At 37.8% G+C, this 21,960-nt stretch overlaps 2 protein-coding genes across 2 annotated transcripts in view; both read left to right on the top strand.

The window, feature by feature from the left end:
- Positions 1-715: 715 nt before the first annotated feature.
- Positions 716-21,960, top strand: part of LOC112590469 (histone-lysine N-methyltransferase SETMAR-like) — an 88,880-nt gene continuing 67,635 nt past the window's right edge. The window contains exon 1 of the mRNA XM_025306985.1: positions 716-1,064. Coding sequence (XP_025162770.1) covers positions 875-1,064 — 190 coding nt within the window. The 5' untranslated portion in view covers positions 716-874. The remainder of the gene's footprint in view (positions 1,065-21,960) is intronic.
- LOC105191614 (odorant receptor 4-like) lies at positions 9,213-21,475 on the top strand. Its single transcript, XM_019845288.2, has 4 exons — positions 9,213-9,242; positions 20,680-20,881; positions 20,988-21,143; positions 21,274-21,475. The coding sequence occupies exons 2-4, from the start codon at positions 20,711-20,713 to the stop codon at positions 21,328-21,330; spliced, it is 384 nt and encodes a 127-aa protein (XP_019700847.1). The 5' UTR covers positions 9,213-9,242; positions 20,680-20,710; the 3' UTR covers positions 21,331-21,475.

Here is a 21,960-nt window from a genome sequence, read left to right as displayed (position 1 = left end):
GTGGTCGGGAGGTTCTTATGCATCCACCTTATAATCCGGACCTGGCACCAAGTGATTACCATCTGTTCCTGTCCATGGCGAACAATTTTGCTGGTGAAAAATTCGCTTCAAGAGAGGCTTGTGAAAATCGACTGTCTCAATTTTTTGCCAATAGGGACAAGGGATTCTATGAGAGAGGCATAATGAAATTACCTTCAAAATGGCAACAAGTTATTGAACAAAACGGGGCATATTTGACCTAAATCGGATCATTCTAACTATGGTAATTAAAGCCTTCAATTTCATGCAAAAATAATGGATTTCTTTTTACTACACCTGATATAAGACTGGAGCCGAAAAAGAAGAGGAGATAGAAGATTGAACCGAGAACTGAGCGTCTCATTAGTTACGTATAAATGCGGGTCCGTCATTCCACGCTAGTATGTAAGCGCAAGTGTAAGGAGGAACAAATAAACACCACCTTCTTTTGTACGACCGACTACTTCTATCTCGCCTGGAGAAGCTCGGGATCTTAATCCCTACGACCACGAGCGAACCCGAAACCTAACCGGCCTTAGTGCATCAGGCGCGAAGGCCACGACAAGAGGATCAAAAAATATTAGACACGTATTTTTTTATATGTGTTTATCTTGAGGTTTAGGGGTTGAAATCACCCCTTGAAAAAAACGGATTTTTTCGTTTTTATCAAATATTGAGTTAAGTAAAATGTTTTGAGCGTTTTCCGCTAGATGGTTTTAGTGAGGTCATATCTCACGATGTATACGTCGCATCTGGTCATTCTATACTGCGACTTAAAGGTGACATAACGCTTTAAAAAAAGTTCTTTGACAGTTTTGTGTTTGGTGAAGCCAGTTGTGTGTTAGAGCGTTCCAAAATGGAGGTAAAAAAAGAGAAAATTCGATATATTCTTCAGTACCACTACGACCAAAGGGAAAAAGCGGAGCAGGCGGCCAAAAAAATTTGTGCTGTTTGTGGACCCAATACAGTATCGAATGCAACAGCAAAGCGGTGGTTCCAACGATTCCGTTCTGGTAATATGGACGTCGAAGATGAGACACGCTCTGGTAGGCCAATCGTCGAAAATGTCGATAACATTATGGAAATCGTCGAGTCGGACCAGCATGCGAGCACTTATTCCATTGCCCAGGAACTGAAGATTAACCAGAAAACCGTTTGGAACCATTTGCATAAGGCTGGTCTCAAGAAGAAGCTCGATGTATGGGTGCCACACGAATTGACGCAAAAGAACCTTTTGGACTGAATTCATGCCTGCGATTCTTTGCTGAAGCGTAACGAAATCAACCCATTTTTGAAGCGGATGGTGACTGGCGATGAAAAATGGGTCACATACGAGAATAACAGGCGAAAAAGATCGTAGTCCAAGCGCGGTGAGCCGGTCCAAACGATCGCCAAGCCCGGATTAACGGCCAAGAAGGTTTTACTGTGTGTTTGGTGTGTTGGTTTACTGTGTGGGGTTGGAAGGGAATCATCCACTATGAGCTGCTCCCATCGGGCCATCACTCAATTCGGACCTACACTGTCAACAACTGACCAGATTGAAGCAGGCGATCGACGAGAAGCGGCCAGAATTGGCCAATAGGAAGGGTGTTGTGTTCCATCAAGACAATGCCAGGCCGCACACATCTTTGACGACGCGCCAGAAGCTCCGAGAGCTTGGATGGGAGGTTATATCGCACCCGCTGTATAGTCCAGACCTGGTTCCAAGCGATTGTCACCTTTTCAAGCATTTGCAAAATTTTTTTGATGGTACAAAACTGGCCTCAAGAGAGGCTTGTGAAAATGAGCTGGTCAAGTTTTTTACCAATAGGGACGAGGACTTCTTCAATCGCAGAATTATGAAATTGCCTTCAAAATGGACAAAAGTTATCGAACGAAACGGCGCATATTTGATTTAAATCCGATAATCCTAACTTCATTAATTTCATCGTCGAAATAAAGAGAAAAAACGCTCAGAACTTTTTACCTCACCCAATATCTTCTAAAATATGAGAGATATGAAAACATAGTAAATGTCAGAGTTTTACAGTATTTGATGCTCTTTGCACCTGTCAATTCAAAATTTTCAAAATATCAAATTTACACTCCCCGCTCCCCCTTCCACTCATTATTTCAATCCCTAAACCTTGAGATAAGCACATATAAAAAAATACGTGTCTAATATTTTTTTTAATCCTCTACAACATATCCAATGCACATTCAAATCGGTGAGGGACGCCCTCGACCGTTCCCTTGTGAGTACTAAACACTTAGTGAGTAGATAGGTATGATGGGTTCTTAGGGAGAATTCATACTTTGGCAGAATAGCAGAAAGTAGAAGCCAAGAGAAAGACAGAGACAGACTACCAGCGCGAGTTCTGATTGACATCTGCTTTTCTCCCAAGGTATGAATTCTCCCTTAGGGTGCCGTCCCATGCAACGGAAAAACGGGACGGAAAAGCGGAATGGAATTATTCTGATTGGTTAATGACCCCCAGGTAAAGTTAGATATCCCCCAAGTAACCAATCAGAATAATTCCATTGCTGTTCCGTTCCGCTTTCTCGTGTCCATGGGGAGTCACCCCAAGGCTGGATCCCCATGCAGCGGAACTGCGGAACGTGGAACGAACACCCGGAACCAATGAATTGCGATGATTGACATTTCTGTTGGAACATTCTAAAAGAATGAACGATATTATCATACTTATGCGTAATGCAAGAGCGTGCTTTATGCAGAAGCTTCTCGCTTTAGATTTTAAACAGAAAAGCCCAATTACGTACATTCGTTTAATGAGCGCTAGTCATGATCAGTCGTGATATTGGATGCAGTCTTTATATACATGTCATGATCAGTGCCTTAAAAATACAATCCTGAATCCTGACTAAATTCTGAGACAACTTTTTCTCTTGCAAAACTTTGTCCGAAGTCTAGTTTTTTAATTATAAAAAGAAATAGTTTTTTTATCACTGGACGAATACAGGGGATAGGCAATTACTACGCAACTCATCATCAGACGTGGGCGCTTACGTGAGGCGGCTGTCAGCGCCGCCACTGTCTATCTTCTGTATCCATCCAGTGATAAGAAAACTATTTCTTTTTATAATTCACAAATTTGGCTTCAGGTAAAGTTTTGAAAGAGGAAAAGTCATCTTAAAATCTATACTCTGTTCCATGAGAGAACTATATGATTTTTCGTCTGGTTCGGTCAGATCCCGTCTAACGGAACGCCCATTTTGCTCTTTCCATACCAAATTGGTGTTGTATGTCAATGCCGGCTACAACCGGCAGCAAAGGCCCGCGCGCGAACACTAACCTGCAACATTTTGTCGTCATATACATACGACACTGAGTGGCGCATTTGAGTCTTCCCCACTCTGCCCAAAGCTGCGCGAAGCCATATAGTTCTCTCATGGGACAGAGTATAGTTCAGGATTATATTTTTTTCCAGCACTGTTAGAAAAATCCATATTAAATTTAATAATTTGATGTGAAGTTTTTTTACATAACCAAGTTATGAAAATGAATAACCAATTTGATATTACTTTTAATAATAGTTATGAAAAATCATATTCAAAATATGACTTTTCATAACTATTGTTAAGTCTAATATCAATTGGTTATTAATTTTCATAACTTGATTATTAATTTTCATAACTTGATTATGAAAATATTTGGATGTGAAGTTTTTTTACATAACCAAAATTCTGAAAATTAATAACTAAATTGATATTACTTTTAATAATAGTTATATTTCATTTAATAATAATCATATTTAGAATATGTTTTTTCATAACTATTATTACATTTAATATCAATTTGGTTATTAATTGTCATAACTTGGTTATGGAAAAAAATTTAATATCTAAATTATTAAATTTACTAGTAAAATCGCTATTACTTTTAACAACTTTTCTAACAGAGGATACAAGGTTGTTTCGAATCACTCTATATACATAGTTCAGAAGAATAAAATGTGAGCATTCATCAATCAAAATAAAATAACTAAATAAGTTGTAAACTAATTCTATAACTTATAGGAAGCAGAGCACCTATTCTGTGATCCCTTTTCTTTAAAAAAATAAATAAAAATGTTGCTTACTTTTAAATGATTTAAAAAATTTGTGGTAGCGACGAGACTTCCTTTTAATGGTTTTGCAGATCTTGTGCAAACAGCAGATACATTTTCTCGATCTTGCTTTTTCACGTCTTTGAAACAATGTTTTAAATCAGTGGAAAATTTTCATCCCTAAGGAAATATATTATAATTAATAAACTTGCACAGACAAATAACTTCTATCTTAACATTGCCTTATTGGAATAGCAATGTGAATTATAAATAATACTTACATTTTTCAGCATTCATAAAAAGACATGTACAGAAAATGTCCTGTTTTTAACACGCAGTCGATGTAGAACAACTTCGCGGTACAATTTTATAACTAAAACGCTTTGGTCTTCATCTTCTCGCCTGGCGATCGTAGTCGTTCGTTAAATTCGGTGAGACTAAATTCGTCATCGACGGACAGGACAAGACAGCAAAGCCTCCATTATGTCGTATCTCGTGTTTCTCGCCTTTGATCCACTCGAACTTCACTCCCTTCTGCCGGAGAGTCAAAAGGTTATTGCTGAAGACGAAAGAAAAAGATGTAGATCCAAATAAACCCGTATCATGTTCGACAGGGAAAAATTATTCTCCTCGGCAGAGAACAATCACAGATTGAGGAAAAAAGAGGGTTTCAAGAGACCTTGCGCAACGCTACACTCAAACGGACAATAAGAGGCCTTGTGAGCCTGGATATAAATTCGTCTCGTTTTAGCCGACCACTAGATTCGCCCCGGTTAGGACGACCGCTTAAGAACAATAGCACCATTGCTCGCGTGGGAGAAATGGCGGGCCCGTTTAGCCAGATAAGAGAAGCAGATGAGAATTATTAACTCACCTCGCGTAGCGGCGAAGTCTCGTCGTCGGCGACTTCACAGACGTAGCAACAAGGCGCTGAGACGCCAAGGTCCACATCTCCTTCCCGTTAATAACAACAACAACGGTAGTACAGCAAAACAGCAGCAACACAGTTTGACATCAGTCAACGCAGAACGACAGCAACAATATAAATCACCCTCCGTCAATCACTAGATACGTGACTAAAAGTGGCAGCTTGTTACGATGTTCGCTTTCAAAGGTACCCGCGCACAGCATTCTGGTTCTCTCGTTTCGTATAACGTCGGCGCGTGCGTGCCCGCTATCTCTCGTACACTCGTGTTGTACTCGCGAGATAATATAGGGCACGACCGACACCTAAACCCTATATGCCTAGACCGCGCTAGAGCCGGCGTCGGCAACTTCGGTAGCTTTCTTATCATTTCCGATATTCGTTTCCGTAATTTCTTAGTTTATGAGAAAAAGTTTTTAAAACCCATTTTCTATTTTATTCGAAATAGAAAATGGTTAATGAAAACCATTTAAATGGAAATGTAAAATAGTTTTTGAGAAATGTATTTTAAATGCAAAATATAAAATGGGCATTTTGCATTTTGCATTTCCATTTTAAATGCATCTATTTCAAATACCAATGACCATCTCTGATTGTTTTGATGGTTTTCTCATTCAGCGCGGCGAAACAGACACATTTTATGAATTTTTTTTCGATCAGACAGAAGATTTTACGGATGTAATTGTTTTTGGGGATTGTTTAATACTGTTTGAAGAGTATTTGTTAATTCAGAGGATATTGTAATGAAAGCAAGAAGGTTTTATTTCGTACCTTCTTGACTTTGTTACAATTCTTTTCCATATTTTATTCTATATCTTTGTACAATTTAAAATTATTCTTCAAATATTATTAAACAATTCCCAACAATAATCAAATTTATGAACCTGTCCGCCTCAGCAAAACAATTAATGAAATATATTTCATTTTCTCGGCGCGGAATATTATTAATATTATTATTATAAACAATAATATTATTAATAATAAAATAATATTCATATTAATTTCGGCGCACCGAATAGGAAAAACTTCTCAGTATTGTCATAGTCGCGCCCGCGACTCAGATTGCAGCCGAGAAAGAATCAGCCTAACTCGCGTCACTGAGCGAAGACGAGAGCGAGAAAGAGGGAATAATATTGTCTCTCTCGCTCGGCGCGCCGACGGTTGCCGAGCGCGTGGCCCACACAGATAGACCGAGTCGGCTGTGTATGCGTGCGTGGTGAGGGAAATTCGCTGGCAAGTCCGTCACCGATTTCCCATCACTGTGGACATTGCCCCAATACTATTTCGGATTTAACCCCTCCAGGAATACGTATTACTACTATGATAATACCGAAAGGAACTACAGGGAAAATACAACCATTAGATGTTTATGGATTCAGAATTTGGAAAAATTTTGCTAAAAGATTTTCAGGTACGGTTTTATTGTTGGAAAGTAATATAAATTTACATGAACGAAATAATATAATACAATTGCAATCTTTGATACATAATCAATTATCATCCCCATGATATCAAAACTTATTTAAATATTCGTCGTTTAAAAGTAGTTATACGAATGAAAAACTAGAAGAATTTGAAAATCCAGTAAAATTTAGTTTTGACGAAACATCAACAAAATGTGATATTGAAGGTTGCAATAATATAGCTGTAGTAAGATGTTCTTGGTGCAAGAAATCATTATGCTTAAAACATTTTTTGTCGAATATCATTATTGTAATGTGTATAATAAGTAAATAATATTAACTGTAAATAAATTCATTGTGTAAATAACAAATAAACAAAATGTATGATGTAAGAACAAAAATAATTGTAAAAGAAAAAATTATAAAACGTTATTAAAAAATATAATGTGTAAAGATGAATAATAGATTTGATTATATAACGAAAAGACAGTGTGTGCTGACTGTGAGTATTAGATTGCTACATGAAAAAATTTATACTGTTAACATATCTGGAACACGTACACATAATCTTATCTTAATTTCTTAACGTAAAATATAAATAGTTTATGCCAACTATTGCGACATGTATATTTTCAAGATTCAATTGTAAAATAATTTTATTATAAGTAGGTAATTTTAGAATAAAATTGTTTTTAATTTTTATAGAAGAAATTAAATGTTAAAGAAATAATAAGAGAGCTGGGGATATATTTAAAAAATTCTTATTAATTTAAATTTTTAAAATTATTTAAAAATTTTTTTACAATTCTAAATATACACAATATGCAGTTATAAATACATAGAAAACATAGATAAAAATTTTACATAAACATTTTTCATATATCTTATTGTTTCGGCGATAATAACTTACACACATAATACGGATAAGCTTATATATGGGAGCGTTTATAATTAATTTTCGAGAATGATATCTCGTAACATAACTTTATCATATATGGTTGAATTTGGAAAAAAATAAGCTTTAAATTAGGTAAAAATATTTTTTTTATTTTGCAAAAAAAATTAAGTGGTGGGGGTTCTTAAGAAAAATAAGAATAAAAAATTTTTGTTCATATAACTTTAAAATATTCTTCAAGCGATTAAATTTTCATTACATGTTTTTTTCTATCGCTTATAGTTTAGCAGATATTCGATTCTGAAGAAAAATACCGTTTTTCTTTAACTGTGTTTAAAGGGGTGTTTCACCCTTTAAAACTCAATATTCATACATATAAAAAAATACGTGTCTTTTAGATTTGTGTATTTAACAACATATTTGAAGGAGAATCAAATCGGTTCCGGACAGTTGTGACATGTCCCTTGTTAGCATCGAAAATAAGGCCTTTTATAATCTATAGGGCCATTATAGTCTTGCATCTTCTATCAAAAATTGGGCCTGTTCGAAATTTTTTGCAGCTTGATAGTTGCAGTCAATTAAATTGCAACCAATATGTATATTGCGTTTGTAGTTTATTCATATTTTTGCAGAAGCGATTTTTTGTAGAAACATGGATGAAATGCAGTATATAAGACTTTTAAATATTTCTGTATCGTTCTTCCTAATCTCCAATTTCTATCGAACTTTCCGTAAGAAAACAATTAAGAAATTATGCGAAACCAGGAAATATTATATTATTATATTATATTATTTATCTCTTTTATATTATTTATCTCTTTTATATTATTTTATATTATATTATTTATCTCTTTAAATATTACTCTAATTTATTCTGCTTTATTCCGCAATATTTATTTCTCAGTTTCATTTTTTAAACATCATTTTTAATTCAATGAGGCTCGACTCCTGTCGGTAAACGGTCGATAAACTGTCATAATAAATACGGTGCAAAGTTAGTTGCATTTGTCATAACTGGGAACTGGCAAATATTATCATCAACAAAATCAACGAGTGACTTTTTCGGAAACCTCTGCATTATCATCCGAATAGGAGCAAGCAACCCGTCATACTGACTTGTATCTTGCTGTTACACCCTGTACATCTTGGATAACGCTAATGCCGGCATTACTGTAACTTTCAAGCTCCATAACTCGAAAAGTACTCAACAAAAAATATCTTTATTATAGAATTTTAAATAGCTCTCAAGATAAGCTATAAAAATATATAATGAAAAATAGGGTGTCCTATTTAAAAAACCATTAATGACCTTAACCTGACTTTGACCAGGTCACTCAAGGTCAAGTCCATATTTCTATCATGTATCTCTCTTCAAGCCATGTAACTTTTGTTGGAAAGATTTTTCAATAAAATAATTGGTTCGCGAGATAATCGACTACATCACTCAAAACGAAACACTCTGTATATATATATATATATATATATATGTGTATATAGATTTTGTCGTTGAAACGGTCATCAATACATCATTGCATTTTAATGATTTTTTTTAATTGAAATATTCTTCCCATATAACAGTTGCAGTGTTTTCTTCAATTCAATTATTTAAGCGAGTGTAACAGTTTTCATAGCCACTTTACAGAAATAATACTCTCTGCTACACGATTCTGGTGGAAACTACATGTGCGTGCATCACTGTGACATCTTTATTCACCGAATTTAGAAAAGGAAAATTGACATACAGAGCATGGTTACCATATGATTACTACTCATCCACCATTATATTTTGTCTTACATACGCACATCAACTTATCAGCCTGACAGTGGGATCTCTTGTCAACGTGGCTTGTGACAGTCTCATTTGTGGATTATTGCTACATATTTGCTGTCAATTAGAAATTTTGGAATACCGCCTGAATAAAGTGTCAGGCGATTATATCATTCTTCGCGACTGTGTACGTCATCACAAGGGTATATTTAAGTTAGTTGTTTCATTTTATTATTGGAGGGAAAGTCCTTAATTCTAATATGCAGGGTGTCCCATTAAAAAAAAGCACACCTCTATAATTCTTCAACAAAGCATTTTCAGTAAAAATGCTTCGAATAAAAGTTGTATGATTTCAAGGGGGACATAAAACAACTATACTATTTTGTTTACAAATAGCACCACTTTCGAGATATTCACTGATCATTACTTTTCTTAAACGGAAACCCCAATTTTTTATTACACCGTCTTTTTCTACCAACTAATTTAAACAACTTTTGTCTGAAATATTTTTATATTTGCCTAATATTTTTTATTTAAGGAAAACTTGATAACTTTTTTAATATTTAACTTACGATATCTTATTATTTATCAGGAGAAAAAATGGTACGAGACTGTTTTGCTTTATTTAATCTCAAGAATATATTGTTACAATAGCGTCTTAACTTTTGTTAACTTACTGACTTTTGGTAATTTCAAAATTATTAAATTAACAAAAGTCAGGGCACTATTGTAATAATATATTCTTGAGACCAAGTAGAACAAAGAAGTCTAGTATCACTTTCTTCCAACAAATAGTTAGCGAGATATCGTGAGTTAAATATTGAAAAAATTATCAAGTTTTCCTTAATTATCTCAAAAAATAATAGGCAAATAAAAAAAAGTCTCACAAGAAGAGGACGCATTGACCGGGAAACGGTTTGGAACGAAACTTATGCAGTTAATAGTACTTGACTACTAATAACTCATGGTAATAGCATACGATGCAATACCTCTTCGTTTTCGAGAAAAAACTGTATAAAGAAAAAAGCCAACAAAGTGTACGAGTGAGAAAGAAGAGTATTCAACGAAGCGGCGTAACGCAGCAGCGAAGTTAACGGACTATCGAGCTGGCGGCTGAAGTTCAGTCCCTGCTGTATGGTTTCTCTTTTTATTCTGTAAGCATAAAAATGAAACAGAAAACATTAATAAATAATAAAACTGCGTTTCTTAAATATATTAGTGTTTGTTAAATATATTATTAATGATCTAAATTACAAGAAACCGTAAATCTTATCTATAAAATATATTAGGTTGGGGAAAAAGAAATCCATTACTTTTTCGTTTATTTCAAGGCTTTATTTAACATAGTTAGAATTGTTCGATTTTGGTCAAATAAGCACTGTTTTATTGTACAATTTGTCGCCATTTTAAAGGTAATTTCATGATCCCTCTTTCATAGAAGCTGATTATTTGCAAAAAACTCGACTAAGCGATTTTCACAGTCTTCTATTGAGGTCAATTTCTTACCACCAAGGAAGTTTTGCAATGACAAAAACAGATGGTAATCGCTTGGTGCCAGGTCCGGACTATAAGGTGGATGAATCAAAACTTCCCAACCAAGCTTCCGGAGTTTCTGACAAGTCACTATAGATCTGGCATTGTCCTGATGATAAACAATTCCTCTTTTATTGACCAATTCTGGCCGCTTCTGGTCGATCGCTAGCTTCAAACGGTCCAATTGTTGACAATAGAGATCCGAATTTAGTGTTTGGCCATATGAAAGTAGCCCATAGTGGATGATTCCTTTATAATCCCACTAAACACTCAACAAAACCTTCCTGGCCGTTAATCCTGGTTTGAGCCGTTTCGCTGCGCTTTGACCACGATCGTTTTCGCACAATATTGTCGTATGTAATCCATTTCTCATCCCCAGTCACCATCCATTTCAGAAATGGCTCGATTTCGTTCCGTTTAGTCAAGGCTTCGCAGATTGAAATTCGGTCCATCATGTTTTTTTGCGTCAATTCGTGTGGCACCCAAACATCTAGCTTTTCTTTGAACCCAGCTTTATGCAAATGGTTTAAAACTGTTTTGTGGTCGATCTTCAGCTCCTGGGCGATACTACGACTGCTAATATGCCGATCTACTTCTATCATTTCCATAATTTTATTGACATTTTCGACGACGGGCCTACCTGTGCGAGATGCATCTTTCACATCAAAATTACCGGAACGGAATCGACGAAACCAAAATTGCGCGTGATTGGCTGTGACAGTATCGGGACCATAAACACCATTCACAATTTCAGCCGCCTGGTTTACATTTTCGCCTTTATCGAAGAAAATTGTAAAATATACCGAATTTTTTCTTTGTTGACATACATCTTTTACGTGCTATAACTCACAACTTAATCGACAAATCACAAAATCGTTAAAGAATTTTTTTTAGTACGGAATGTCATTTTTCCAACGAGTATAAATATTAACCTATGCGATTAATACATCACGTGATATATAGCACAAAAGCCATCTAGCGGAAAAATAATGGATTTCTTTTTCCCCAATCTAATATAATGTATGAAAAAATTTTTATACAGGGTGTTTGATAGCTGATCATGCAGACGAAAGTTGGAGATAGATTGGGTATAGCCGAGAAGAAAAGTCATGTACCATAATGTCAAATTGCCAATAGTTATCAAGTTATTAATTAAAACATGTGAGCCAACGAGCGCGTAGGGAGCGGAGAGCGACCGCAGTAAGCACGTAGACATTTGATACAGGAGGAGTTAGCGAGTGGCGATAGGCGAGCGCGCGCGGCGAGGGGCAACGTAAACGACAAGAGGCGAGCGCGCGCGACGAGGAGCGAGCGAGTGCGAACGACGAGGAGCGAGCGAGCTATAAAGAAAAAGCTATAAAGAAAAAGCTCGCTCGCTCCTCGTCGCGCGCGATCGCCACTTGTCGCTTACGTTGCCCCTCGCCGCGCGCGCTTGCCTGTCACCACTCGCTGACTCCGTCTGTATCAAATGTCTACGTGCTTACTGCGGCCGCCCTCCGCTCTCTACGCGCTTGTTGGCTCACATGTTTTAATTAATAACTCTATAACTATTGCCAATTTGACATTATGGTACATGACTTTTCTTCTCGGCTACACCCAATCTATCTCTAATTTTCATCTGCATGATCAGCTATCAAACACCTTGTATAATAATTGCAATGGAAATAGGAATAAAAATATTGTTATGAAATGTATAGGAGTGCTATCAACCCTTTGCGGTCGATGCTGCCACAGTGGCGGCATTCGCAAGTCGTCGTAGAAGTCGATGCCGCTAGGCTGGCATTCATTATCGCCTGGCGCACTGCACGGCAAACAAGGCTAGCGATAATGAAAGGAAACTATCCTCCCGATGCTAGACTCAAATGTTTAGATCAACTTACAGATATCAATGTGTAACGAGGCACACCTACGTCTCGTTACTACCGGCCCGACCGATCATCCGTCGGGCCGATGAACGGCGCTTAGCGTCACATAACCGATCAAATTCGTGCACCGCCGTTATGCGCCGCCGCTGTCGCGCACCGCTGCGATCACGCGCCGCCGCTAGCGCGCGCGGCCGCTATCACGTGCCGCCGCCGTGCCGCGCGCCGATTGGCGCGCCGCTCGATCGCCGCCGTATCATTCATGGTGATTACGACTATAAAACGGCGGCGGTCGAGCTCCTAAACACCAGACCGATCCGTACCGCCGTTCTTGCTAAACGCTCTATGCCGATAGCTAGAAGATCCAGACTGTTTGGCTCTGCTTTCCATATTCCGATTACCCCACCGGCGACTAAGCAAACGGGATTGTACGTCTGCAATCTCGATCGAGCGTCCTTGATACTTAGCCGTCTCCCGTCTTCCTGGGCTCGTGCGCGCGCGTGCTCAGTCGAGAGTACTCGGCCGTCTCTAGCCTTTACCCGCCGCCCCGCTCCAGGGATTCGTCCGTCGGCGAACTCTGCTGAACGAGCTCAGCCTCTGAGCGATCCGTCTAGCGACCAAGGATCCGGGACGGTGCATCCGTCGTCTCCGCTGAGTGTCTGCAGCACTTGGTCGCTCTCCGTCGCGAACGTAGGGAAAAGGGAAGGTGCATGTGCCTTCTCTGTCAAGATTCCTCGGCCCCGATGGACGAAATCCTCTCGCGTCTTCCACGACTCGCGTGTGAGAGTTCGACCGAGAGTCGAAATCTCCGGTCCGGCGACCATCTTTGCGCGAGCGATTCCGAGCTGAGTATTGGGCAATAATTTTCCGAGACGTCCAACGTCGCGAGGCGAAGCTTATCACCGTGCCGTTACCGTCTTCGTTGTCTGCACGTGTCGCGAAATAGGCCCCGCCTACCGCGCGGCCTATCCGTCCGTAAACCCGCGTGTACCGCGCACCGCACCGCACCGTACCGTACCGACGCGCCTAGTAAAGGCAACCCGCGACAACGCTTTCGGGGCCGAACTCTTGTACATAATTAAGTATCGAATAAAGCTAATTTATTTATATTATTATTATCACACGTCTCGCTGCTTTCCTCCTCACCGAACCCGGACTCCGACGAACCCTATCCGCGCAAAACGCGTAGCGACGACCGAACCTCGGAGTTCGGCCGTTACAAATGTTTACCGATCTCTTCAAAATCGGCCGACCGCAAAGGGTTAAACTAGTATGAGATAATTTTTCGTAATCTTATATCGTATATATTGGGGACTTAAATAAGTTCTCGCTGTTTCCCGACAGATGGTGTTATCTTAGTCTTTTTGCATCGAGCAATATTATAGCCAACTTCATCGTGAAGCTCCATCATTAGGCTCGAAGTGACAGTAGATGTTATTCTGCCGAAGCGTAAAACAACTTATTTTTTCGTAGCGTTAAACGTCGAATTTCGTGCCAAAAAAGGAGTGTTTGCGGGGAATTTTATTGCATTATTTTTTTCAAAAGAAATCTGCAGCTGAAGCATATAAAATTCTTATGGAGATTTACGGTGACCATGTTCTGTCGGAAACAACATGCAGAGATTGGTTTGGACACTTTAAAAATAATAATTTTGATGTTGAAGATAAAGAACGCTCTGGCGCACCGAAAATGTTTGAAGACAAAGAATTGAAAGTATTACTCGATAAAGACTCATGTTAGACGCAAAATAAACTTGCAAAATCATTAGGAGTTGATCACATAATAGTTGCCAAACGTTTAAAAGCATTAAGAATGATTCAAAAGCAAGGAAATTGGGTGCCGTACGAATTGAAGCCGAGAGACGTCGAATTTCACGACGTTTTTCACATGTGAACAACTGCTCCAACGGCAGAAAATGAAAGGTTTTTTGCTTCGTATTGTGACTGGCGATGAAAAGTGGATACGCTACGATAACCCGAAGTGTAGAAAATCGTGGGGTAAACCCGGCCATGCATCAACATCGATGGCAAAGCCGAATATCCATGGTTCCAAGCTCATGCTCTGTATTTGGTGGGACCAGCTGGATGTAGTATATTATGAGCTCCTCAAACCCAACGAAACCATCACGGGAGATCGCTGTCGACTACAATTGATGCGCTTGAACCGAGCATTGAAAGAAAAATGGCCGCAATACGAAGAGAGACACGACAAAGTAATTTTGCAGCATGACAACGCTCGGCCATGTTGCAAAACCGGTCAAAATCTACTTGGAAACGCTCAAATGGAAAGTCCTATCCCACCCGCCATATTCACCGGACATTGTTTCTTTCGATTACCACTTGTTCCGATCGATGACTCATGGCCTAGCTGAGCAGCACTTCTATTCTTATGGAAATACCAAAAAATGGGTCGATTCGTGGATAACCTCAAAAGATGAGTCGTTCTTTCGACATGGTATTCGTATGCTGCCAGAAAGGTGGGAGAAAATAGTGGCTAGCGATGGACAATACTTTCAATAACATATTCTTTACTAATTTTTTTAAATAAAGCATTCATTTTCATGAAAAAACAGCGAGAACTTATTCAAGTACCCAATATAAAATATTTGTTTCTGTTACAACTCTCTATGTTGTGTTGAAGCTCTTTATCTCTTCTGGCAATCCTCTTCCAAAAACTTCCTTTATGTTATTCTAAACGATCCTTAAGAATAACGAAATGATTCGAGCATTGGAACAGTCGTCAGTAGAGCAAGCAGCAGTGTGCGTTTACTGATACAGAGCAGTTCGGTGGTCATATTTAAATTACATACAGGGTTCTCAAAAAGTCTTTGAACGATAAAATATTTCGAAAACAATCAGTCTTTGGAACAAATCTTTCAGGCAAAAGTTGTAAGGTTTAAAGTCATCTATTTACTGATCTTATCAGTTTGACCTTGGCTAACGTCAACAAGGTCAGGGCAAAGTCACTTTTCAAATGGAACGCCCTCTTTTTAGCATATTCTTATAAGGTATTTCAAAAGCTTTCCAAAACACTACAACAAAGTATTTTCTTTGTTAAGTACATCCCGAGTTATGAAGCTTCAAAGTTACCGTCGGCATTAGCATTACTCAACGTGTGCCGCGTAGAGGTTGCACGATCGGATTTACACCTCTTGTGCGTGTGTGTGTGTGTGTGCGTGCGCGTGCTTGCGTGTGTGTATACACACGCACATACGACATTATGGTACATGACTTTTCTTCTCGGCTATACCCAATCTATCTCCAACTTTCGTCTGCATGATCAGCTATCAAACACCCTGTATAAAAATTTTTTCATACATTATATTAGATTGGGGAAAAAGAAATCCATTATTTTTCCGCTAGATGGCTTTTGTGCTATATATCACGTGATGTATTAATCGCATAGGTTAATATTTATACTCGTGTGTATGTACGTGTGTATGTGTGCGTGCGTATGTATGTGCGTGCGTGCGTGTGTATGTGCGTGTGTGTGCGCGAGTGTATATGTGTGTGTGTCTGCGTGTTATGTAACAGAAACGAGGACCCCACGGTTCATCACTCCCGTAGTATTTCATGACTCCAAATCCTTTCTGTTGTGTAAAGTGACTTTATCTCATCTTTTAAGATGTGCATGTGCATCATTTTTCAATTAATTAAATGTTCAAATTGTCTTCCTTCCACCATTTGACAATGAACTAAACATTCATAGGGATAGCAGTATTTCAGTAATAATTTGGCCAGTGATTAATCACTGTAAATTTTTCAGTAATATTTAGTACTTTATTTTCGTAAGGGAACTCTTAAGAAAATCTACTTTAACGAACTAGTAAACTACAAAGCTTATTAAGAGTTTAGTTTGCAAGGAGTTTACTTTGGCAAATTGATCTACTAACATCAAAGGCGATCATTAGTGAACATCGGACACCATGAGGACTTATAGCTAAAACTCGTGCATACTGATGGTTTTCGAAAACGCTTCTTGCTCCGTGTATTCTACAAACTAATCGTATTCGCTTGCGTCTCGATCTTTATCTGTTTTGTTCTTTTTTCGTTCTACAATTTCAAATTTCTATCTGAAAAATGTTGATCGAAAAAGAAAGGATTTTGCTGCTTATGTATCGAGGGTTTGGAGACCGTGTTAGATCATATCAGAAGTAGCTGATCTCTTCAATGCTACACATCCTGATCGCAACCCTATTTCTAAGTCTATTGTTCAGTATACAGTGACACATTTTTTGGAAACTGGAACAGTTCAAGACCGACCTCGTAGCGGAAGATTAAAATCCGCAACAAATGATGATATGAGTTTAGATGTTTTGCTGTCATTTCGAGAAAATTCTCATACATCTGTACCAAGAACAGCGGAAGCCCATGATGATATCAGTCAAGGTAGCATTCTTAACATTTTAAAAAAGCATAAATATCATCCTTACAATCACTTAAGAACTTATGGAAGATAATTTTGATAGAAGAATTCAATTTTGTGAAGAAATGATGAATCGAGTTGATGATAACTTTTTGAATTTTATTGTTTTTTCAGACGAAGCTATGTTTCAAATAAACGGTTCTGTTAATCGTCACAATTGCAGATACTGGAGTGATGAAAATCCACATTGGATGAGTGACCATGAAAGAAGGAGGGCGTACTAGGTGTTGACGGGACGCCGTGCGTTCGAGATCTGCATCTTATTTTCGTTCCGAAGAGAGAAAAATATCGAGAGCGTGGTAGTCGCTATAGACCGGGGAATCGAACTCGGGTCTTTCGCTTGCCAGGCGACTGCTCTAGACCACTGAGCTATCTGAAGCTCCACGCTCACGACACTGTCCTCTCCCCAGATAACGTTGAGAGATGTTTTCTCGTGATCTTCGCACACAGTATCCACAAAAATTGAATATCTGGGCAGGAATTCGCAGTCGCGGTATTATTGGTCCATTTTTGATAGACGGTAATTTGAATGCGGGAAAGTATGAAAATTTATTGCGAGATCATATTATACCCGACATACGAAATAAATTTGGCGCAGACATGCAACATGTTTGGTTCCAGCAAGATGGAGCACCGCCTCATTACGCAATAAGAAATCGAGAATTTCTGAATCGTTCTTTTCCTGGTCGATGGATAGGTAGGAGGAGTGCTATTGAGTGGCCTGCTAGATCACCTGATTTGTCTCCTCTAGATTTTTTTCTTTGGGGATATCTCAAAAACGGTTTATGCGACAAAACCACGTAATTTGGAAGACCTTAGCAATCGAATAATGCAGGAAGCATCTCTCATCACTTTAAAACAAATAAACGTTGTGCTCATTTCTATGAACGTTTAGCTCATTGTCAAATGGTAGAAGGAAGACAATTTGAACATTTAATTAATTGAAAAATGTTGCACATCTTAAAAGATGAGATAAAGTCACTTTACACAACAGAAAGGGTTTGGAGTCATGAAATACTACGGGAGTGACGAACCGTTGGGTCCTTGTTTCTGGTACATAACACGCAGACGCACACACACACACACGCACACACACGCGCGCGCATGCACACACACACACACATACACATAAGAGGTATAAATCCGATCGTGCAACCTCCACGCGACACACCTTGGGTAATGCTAATGCCAACGGTACTATAACTTTGAAGCTTCATAACTCGGGATGTACTTAACAAAAAAATACTTTGTTGTAGTGTTTTGGAAAGCTCTTGAAATACGTTATAAGAATATGCTAAAAAAAGTAGGGCATTCTATTTGAAAAGTTCAAGGTAACTTTGCCCTGACCTTGTTGACGCTAGCCAAAGTCAAACTGATAAGATCAGTAAATAGATCATTTTAAACCTTACAACTTTTGCCTGAAACATTTTTTCCAAAAACTGATTGTTTTCGAGATATTTTATCGTTCGAAGACTTTTTGAAAACCCTGTATATCATAGCAATGTCAGAGAATCCTTCAACAAGCAAAATAGTTGATATAGAATCGCTAAAAGAAAGATCTTCTGAAAATGAAGATTTTAAAGGTGAATTCACTAATGCTCTCGTATATGCGAATTCTATTAGGTGCGCAACTAAGTTCCCGCTGTTTTTCAAGAGATGGCTCCAGTAGTAAGTGCTGGTCGATTGTGACATAACCAAAACGTCATGAACCAAGCTTAGACATATGGTAAACAAACCGCTTTGACACATTAGTGATTTTGTTTTTGCGTCATATACTTTTGGTTGTGTGAAAATGTCTGATTATGTGCCAAATAATCGTCATTTGCGGGAAGTGTTGCTTTTCTTCTTTCATTCGAAGAAAACGGCAGCTGAAGCGCATCGAGAACTTCAAAAAGTTTACGGAGATGCTGCTCTAAGTGAAACAACGTGCCGTGATTGGTTCCGTCGCTTCAAAGACGGTGATTTCGATGTTGACGACCGTTCGTGTGAAGGAAGGCCAAAAACCTTCGAAGACGCTGAATTGGAGGCATTGCTCGATGAGGATCCGTGCCAAACGCAAAAAGAGTTTGCTTCAGCATTAGGAGTTACCCGCCAAGCCATTTCCAAGTGATTGCATGCGTTGGGAATGATTCAAAAACAAGGAACTTGGGTTCCTTATGATTTGAAGCCAAGAGACGTTGAGCATCGTTTTTTCGTCTGTGAACAACTGCTCCAGCGGCAAAAAAGGAAGGGTTTTCTTCATCGCATCGTTACGGGTGATGAAAAATGGATTCATTACAGCAACCCAAAGAGAACAAAATCATGGGGACTGCCCGGTCATGCTTCTACGTCGTCGGCTCACCGAATATTCACGCTGCGAAGGTTTTGCTGTGTATTTGGTGGGACCAGGGCGGTGTTATTTATTATGAGCTGTTGAAACCGAACGAAACCATCACTGGGGAACGGTATCGAACTCAATTGATGCGATTGATCCGAGCACTGCGCGAAAAGCGGCCACAATACGAGCAGAGGCACGAAAAAGTGATTCTACAGCATGACAACGCTCGGCCTCACGTTGCCAAACCTGTTAAAACCTACTTAGAAACGCTCAAATGGGAAGTCCTACCACACCCGCCATATTCCCCAGATATTGCGCCGTCCGATTATTACTTGTTCCGTTCGATGGTCTGGCTAATCAGCAGTTCCGCTCATATGAAGACATCTCAAAATGGCTTGATTCGTGGATAGCCTCAAAAGACGAACACTTCTACCGTGACGGTATTCGAGCTTTGCCAGAAAGATGGGAAAAAGTTGTCGCTAGCGATGGGCAATATTTTGAATGATTCATTTGTAACCATTTTTTCACAATAAAGTTGCATTTTCATCAAAAAAACAGCGAGAACTTAGTTGCCTAATATTTACGAGAGTAATAAATCATTATCAAAAAATCCTCTAGAGAAAATATAATATATTTTTACCCCTATTTTCATTGTAATTATTATATACAAATTTTCTCATACACTATATATTTTATAGATAAACTTTACGAATTTTTTGCAATTTAAATCATTAATAATATATTTAACAAACACTAATATGTTTAGGAAACGCAGTTTTATTATTTATTAATGTTTTCTGTTTCATTTTTATGTTTATAGAATAAAAAACCATACAGCAGGGATCGAACCTCAGCCGTCAGCTCGGTAGGCCGTTACCTTCGCTGCTGCGCTACGCCGCTTCGTTGAATACCCTTCTTACTTACTCGTACACTTTGTTAGCTCTTTTCTTTAGACTTTTCGTTTTTTCACAAAAGCGAAGAGGTATTGCATCGTATGCTATTACCATAAGTTATTAGTAGTCAAATACTATTAACTTCGTAAGTTTCGTTCCAAACCGTTTCCTGATCGATGCGTCCTCCCCTTGTCAGACTAAAGTTGTTTAAATTAATTGGTAGTAAAAGACGGTGTAATAAGAAATTATGGCTTCCATTTAAGAAAAGTAATGATCAGTGAATATCTCGAAAGTGGTGCCATTTGTAAACAAAATGGTATAGTTGTTTTATGTCCCTCTTGAAATCATACGACTTTTGTCCGAAACATTTTTGCTGAAAATGCTTTGTTGAAGAATTATCGAGATGCGTTTTTTAAAATGGAATACCCTGTATATAGACGACTTAATTAACTTATGTATCGCTTTATATCTATGGTTTTCCAATGTTTTCTTCAATTTCCCGGGAAAATGAATGCTCATCGATTCCCATAACTAATTTAACCAGAATAATGACTATAGAAAGTAATATCATTGTCTTTGTTTATTTTCCTATAGGTATGCCTTAAGATTGAACAGCGAATTCAGAATGACTATTGCTATGCAATTCGTAGTAAGTACAATGGTTGTCTGCTCCAATTTGTACCAAATGACAAAAACAATATCATTCAGTGCGATTCTGCCGTTACTACTGTATATGTCCTGCATGTTGACACAGATTTTTATTTATTGTTGGTATGGGAATGAAGTAAAGATAAAGGTTAGCACATGTCGAACATTCATGTCTAATTTTTTTTAATCAAATCGCATGTTTAAGCAGAAAAGACTGAAGAACTAATGAGATATTTTACGACGCTTAAATACAGAGTACTCAACTATTATATAGCATTTTCGCAATGGATTGGTTAGCACTGGATAGGAATTTCAAGAAAAGTTTGTTAATTATTATGAATCGTGCAATGATACCAATAGAATTCACTAGCGCTTACGTTCTTTCCATGAATATCGATTCTTTCGTAGGGGTTAGTAAGAAAATGAAACTGTTATTCTTTTACGCGTAATTTTTTAATTTAGCTTGAATACTTATGAAGATCATGCAATGTATTGTACAAAGATTGTATGTATATAATGATACATATATATTTGTTATAGATACTTAAGACATCATACTCAGCTTATAATTTACTAAAACAGGTGCAGACGACGTAAGTAAGAAGTAATTAGAAAAAGAATGAAAAATTAGAGATGAATTTCTGCGAAATTTTCCAATATTAGTTGATACTTATGAAATGTATCACATTCAGTGTAAATCTGAGGTATGTTTAAATGAATAAATAGCAAATATTTAAAAGAATTCGAGCAATTGATTTAACTAATGAGTTAGTTAATTAAGATGACATAATGCCTATTAGATTTAAGAAATTTTTTTTAAACTGTCTACTTTTCTTAGAAATTATGACTATTCCAATCAATGCTGAGAGTGGGATTAACTAACAATAAGCCAAATAAAGTTAACTGAGAATTTGTGGCAAACAGTAGTAGAGCTGGTGATAGTGAAAGACTAAATATTTATTAACAAACTTATTCCCTAGCAGAAAAGTATTACTGGCAATAATAAAGTAGTCAATGATAAATCATTGATGCTCAGTAATTTTATTACTCGTACGCATAATAGAACTATTTTAATGATTTACCACTGGTCATTTTATTATTGTCAATAATATCTTTCTGGTAAGATTGGCTCTCATCAAGACTGAATGCTTGAAAAATACAATTCAAAGTTTATGATATGTCTGATTTTATTTTTCCGCATTTTTACTGCTTCGTTCAAATGTACCA

Source organism: Harpegnathos saltator, unplaced genomic scaffold, assembly GCF_003227715.2.
Source record: "Harpegnathos saltator strain DR-91 unplaced genomic scaffold, Hsal_v8.6 scaffold826, whole genome shotgun sequence".
Lineage (NCBI taxonomy): Eukaryota > Metazoa > Arthropoda > Insecta > Hymenoptera > Formicidae > Harpegnathos > Harpegnathos saltator.
Note: the sequence above shows the minus strand (reverse complement) of the source record. Positions and strands in the feature narration are given on the sequence as shown.

What these genes read in the sequence shown, in the direction of transcription:
- LOC105191614 (XM_019845288.2), top strand. Translation starts at nt 20,711, where the DNA reads ATGACTATTGCTATGCAATTCGTAGTAAGTACAATGGTTGTCTGCTCC. An exon ending in GGAATGAAGTAAAGATAAAG is followed by an intron (nt 20,882 to 20,987) that starts GTTAGCACATGT and finishes GCTTAAATACAG; the next exon opens with AGTACTCAACTATTATATAG. An exon ending in ATATCGATTCTTTCGTAGGG is followed by an intron (nt 21,144 to 21,273) that starts GTTAGTAAGAAA and finishes TATTTGTTATAG; the next exon opens with ATACTTAAGACATCATACTC.